Source organism: Brassica napus, chromosome A3, assembly GCF_020379485.1.
Source record: "Brassica napus cultivar Da-Ae chromosome A3, Da-Ae, whole genome shotgun sequence".
NCBI classification, from domain to species: Eukaryota; Viridiplantae; Streptophyta; class Magnoliopsida; order Brassicales; family Brassicaceae; genus Brassica; species Brassica napus.
Window position 1 is genome coordinate 30,683,716 of NC_063436.1, and position 2,047 is coordinate 30,685,762.

Below are 2,047 nucleotides of genomic sequence, written 5' to 3' on the forward strand. Positions count from 1 at the left end.
ATCTTTTTAGAGCCCTAATTATCTATGTATCACATGAAAATTTAGCCTCAAACTACATTTTTAATAATGTTTATAGCAAATTGTAGTCCAAAGTTAAACATCTTTATTTCTGTTTAATGTTTAAAATGTTGAAGCCTCTGAAAAATAGTACAAATTAAGTTGCACAAGAATCAATAAAAAAAATTAGGGAATCGTTAAACAAATAGAGGAATATTTTTTCCTGCATTAATCAACTTCTCTCACAAAATCAAGATCTGCGAGGAAAACATTACAAGCTTTTTAATTTACAAATCCAATTAAACCCATGGAATCTATATCTCATTCAGGTTTCTTTCTTATTAGACGAGTAAACCAGCTCGTAAAAACCCTAGATAGGCTTAAAAATAGAAGAAGAAAAAACTTAAAAAGAGAGGAGATGCTATTTCTCGTAAGAAAGCTTCTGCTTCGTCAACCATCTTCTTCAAATGGTTTACTTAAAATTTCATCGGATCACTGAAGTTAGGTTCTGGAAGACAAGTTCATCACAAGGAATGGTGATACCCATATCGTGGTCAAATCCAAACTCTTCCTCAGCTCGTCTTAAGAGAGATTGGAACTCAGGGTGAGTCAAGAAGGAGACTGGGACAATGTATCTGCTTCTGTTCTCTCCGACATAGACAGGAAAGTGCCCCTTTGGTACGTCTAGTGGGAGGAAATCTTCATCGTATCCTCCTCCATTCGTCTTTCCTAAGCTCGAGCATCTCTTTAGAATCTGCTTTAGCATTGCTGTCTGAGTTAGTTTTGAAGATTTCTTCATTATGGCCATTTGTCTTTGGGTTATTGAGAGAGAAAAGCTTTTGGTTGTGTTTGAAGGATAGAGAGAGTTGGGAAGGAGATGGGTGGTTATTGAGGAGTTGAGGTGCATATATTTATAAATAAAGATTTTGTATATGTATGTGGCTGTACATACTCTTGTGTGTGTAGAGAGAGAAGGATATGAAGACATGTGCATATGTTTAGAAGGAGAAGGTGGGAGCCAAAATGGCAAAGCCAGCTGAGGATTTAATTTCATTGTTGGTCCTCTTTGTGACATTGTGGCCCCTTCTGATCTCCTGGTCCTTACCAGGATACACCATATATACTATATATCCTTATATATATTTCCTATCTCCCTTTTCTTCGCTTAAATATTCACTTCAAACACGTATGTATGACTACCTGAATTAATTAATCGGAAACAAAAGAGACATATTTTTTCTCAATACTCTAAGCTATGCCTATACGTGATATCCACCCTACTCCAACCTTCTAAATCAGTTACTTTCATCTAGAGAGGGAATATATCTATATACTAGCTAACCTGAATCGTTTCACTATATATAATAATGGCCAAATTTATTATAGTTTATCCCTGTTGATCATTAGTAATAAACATTAAAATTCTGCATCACCTTTGTAATTATATTAACATACCAATAACTAAAAAAATAGTATAAATTATGACAACTTGATAATTTAATAAGAAGTTTGGTTTCTTTGGACCATAATTTTGATTCGGAGATATACAATGTGTAATGTTAGTTGCAGACTTGCAATGTCCAATGTAACTCTAATTTGAGCTTAGTACATCTTCCAATAGCTAAGAGTATCTCCAACCCAAGACCTCATTTTAAATGGAGCAAAACCGCAAAATGAGAATTTGAGGGGTGGTTATTCTAACCATGAATCTTCAAAAAAATCTTAAATTTTTTTTTTTACATTATAGTCCTTGACATTAACAAAAGTTACTAAATAAGAATAAAACTTTACAAATACGTAATAAAACATACTTTTAAATATTATACAATGTACAATATTACAATATATAATAAAAATAATACAAATTACATATATAGTAAAACAACACACATACACACAAATTTTAGAAAATTATAATTTATGTTAAATTTGTTTAATACATTTTTATTTTGTCTGAGCTTTATTTAATATACTTTTCTATTTGTGTGAATTTATTTTGTGTGAGATTTAATTTATGTATTTTTCTATTTGTGTGAATTTTATTTTAATG

General features: G+C 31.5%; 1 protein-coding gene across 1 annotated transcript; it reads right to left on the bottom strand.

The window, feature by feature from the left end:
* Window positions 1–203: 203 nt before the first annotated feature.
* On the bottom strand, window positions 204–1,076 carry LOC106428757 (auxin-responsive protein SAUR50-like). Its single transcript, XM_013869515.3, has one exon. It carries the CDS (start codon window positions 1,070–1,072, stop codon window positions 482–484), a length of 591 nt encoding a protein of 196 aa, XP_013724969.3. The 5' UTR covers window positions 1,073–1,076; the 3' UTR covers window positions 204–481.
* Window positions 1,077–2,047: the final 971 nt, after the last annotated feature.

Excerpts from the sequence above, each read along its gene's own strand:
- LOC106428757 (XM_013869515.3), bottom strand. The coding sequence starts at position 1,072 with ATGTCACAAAGAGGACCAACAATGAAATTAAATCCTCAGCTGGCTTTG.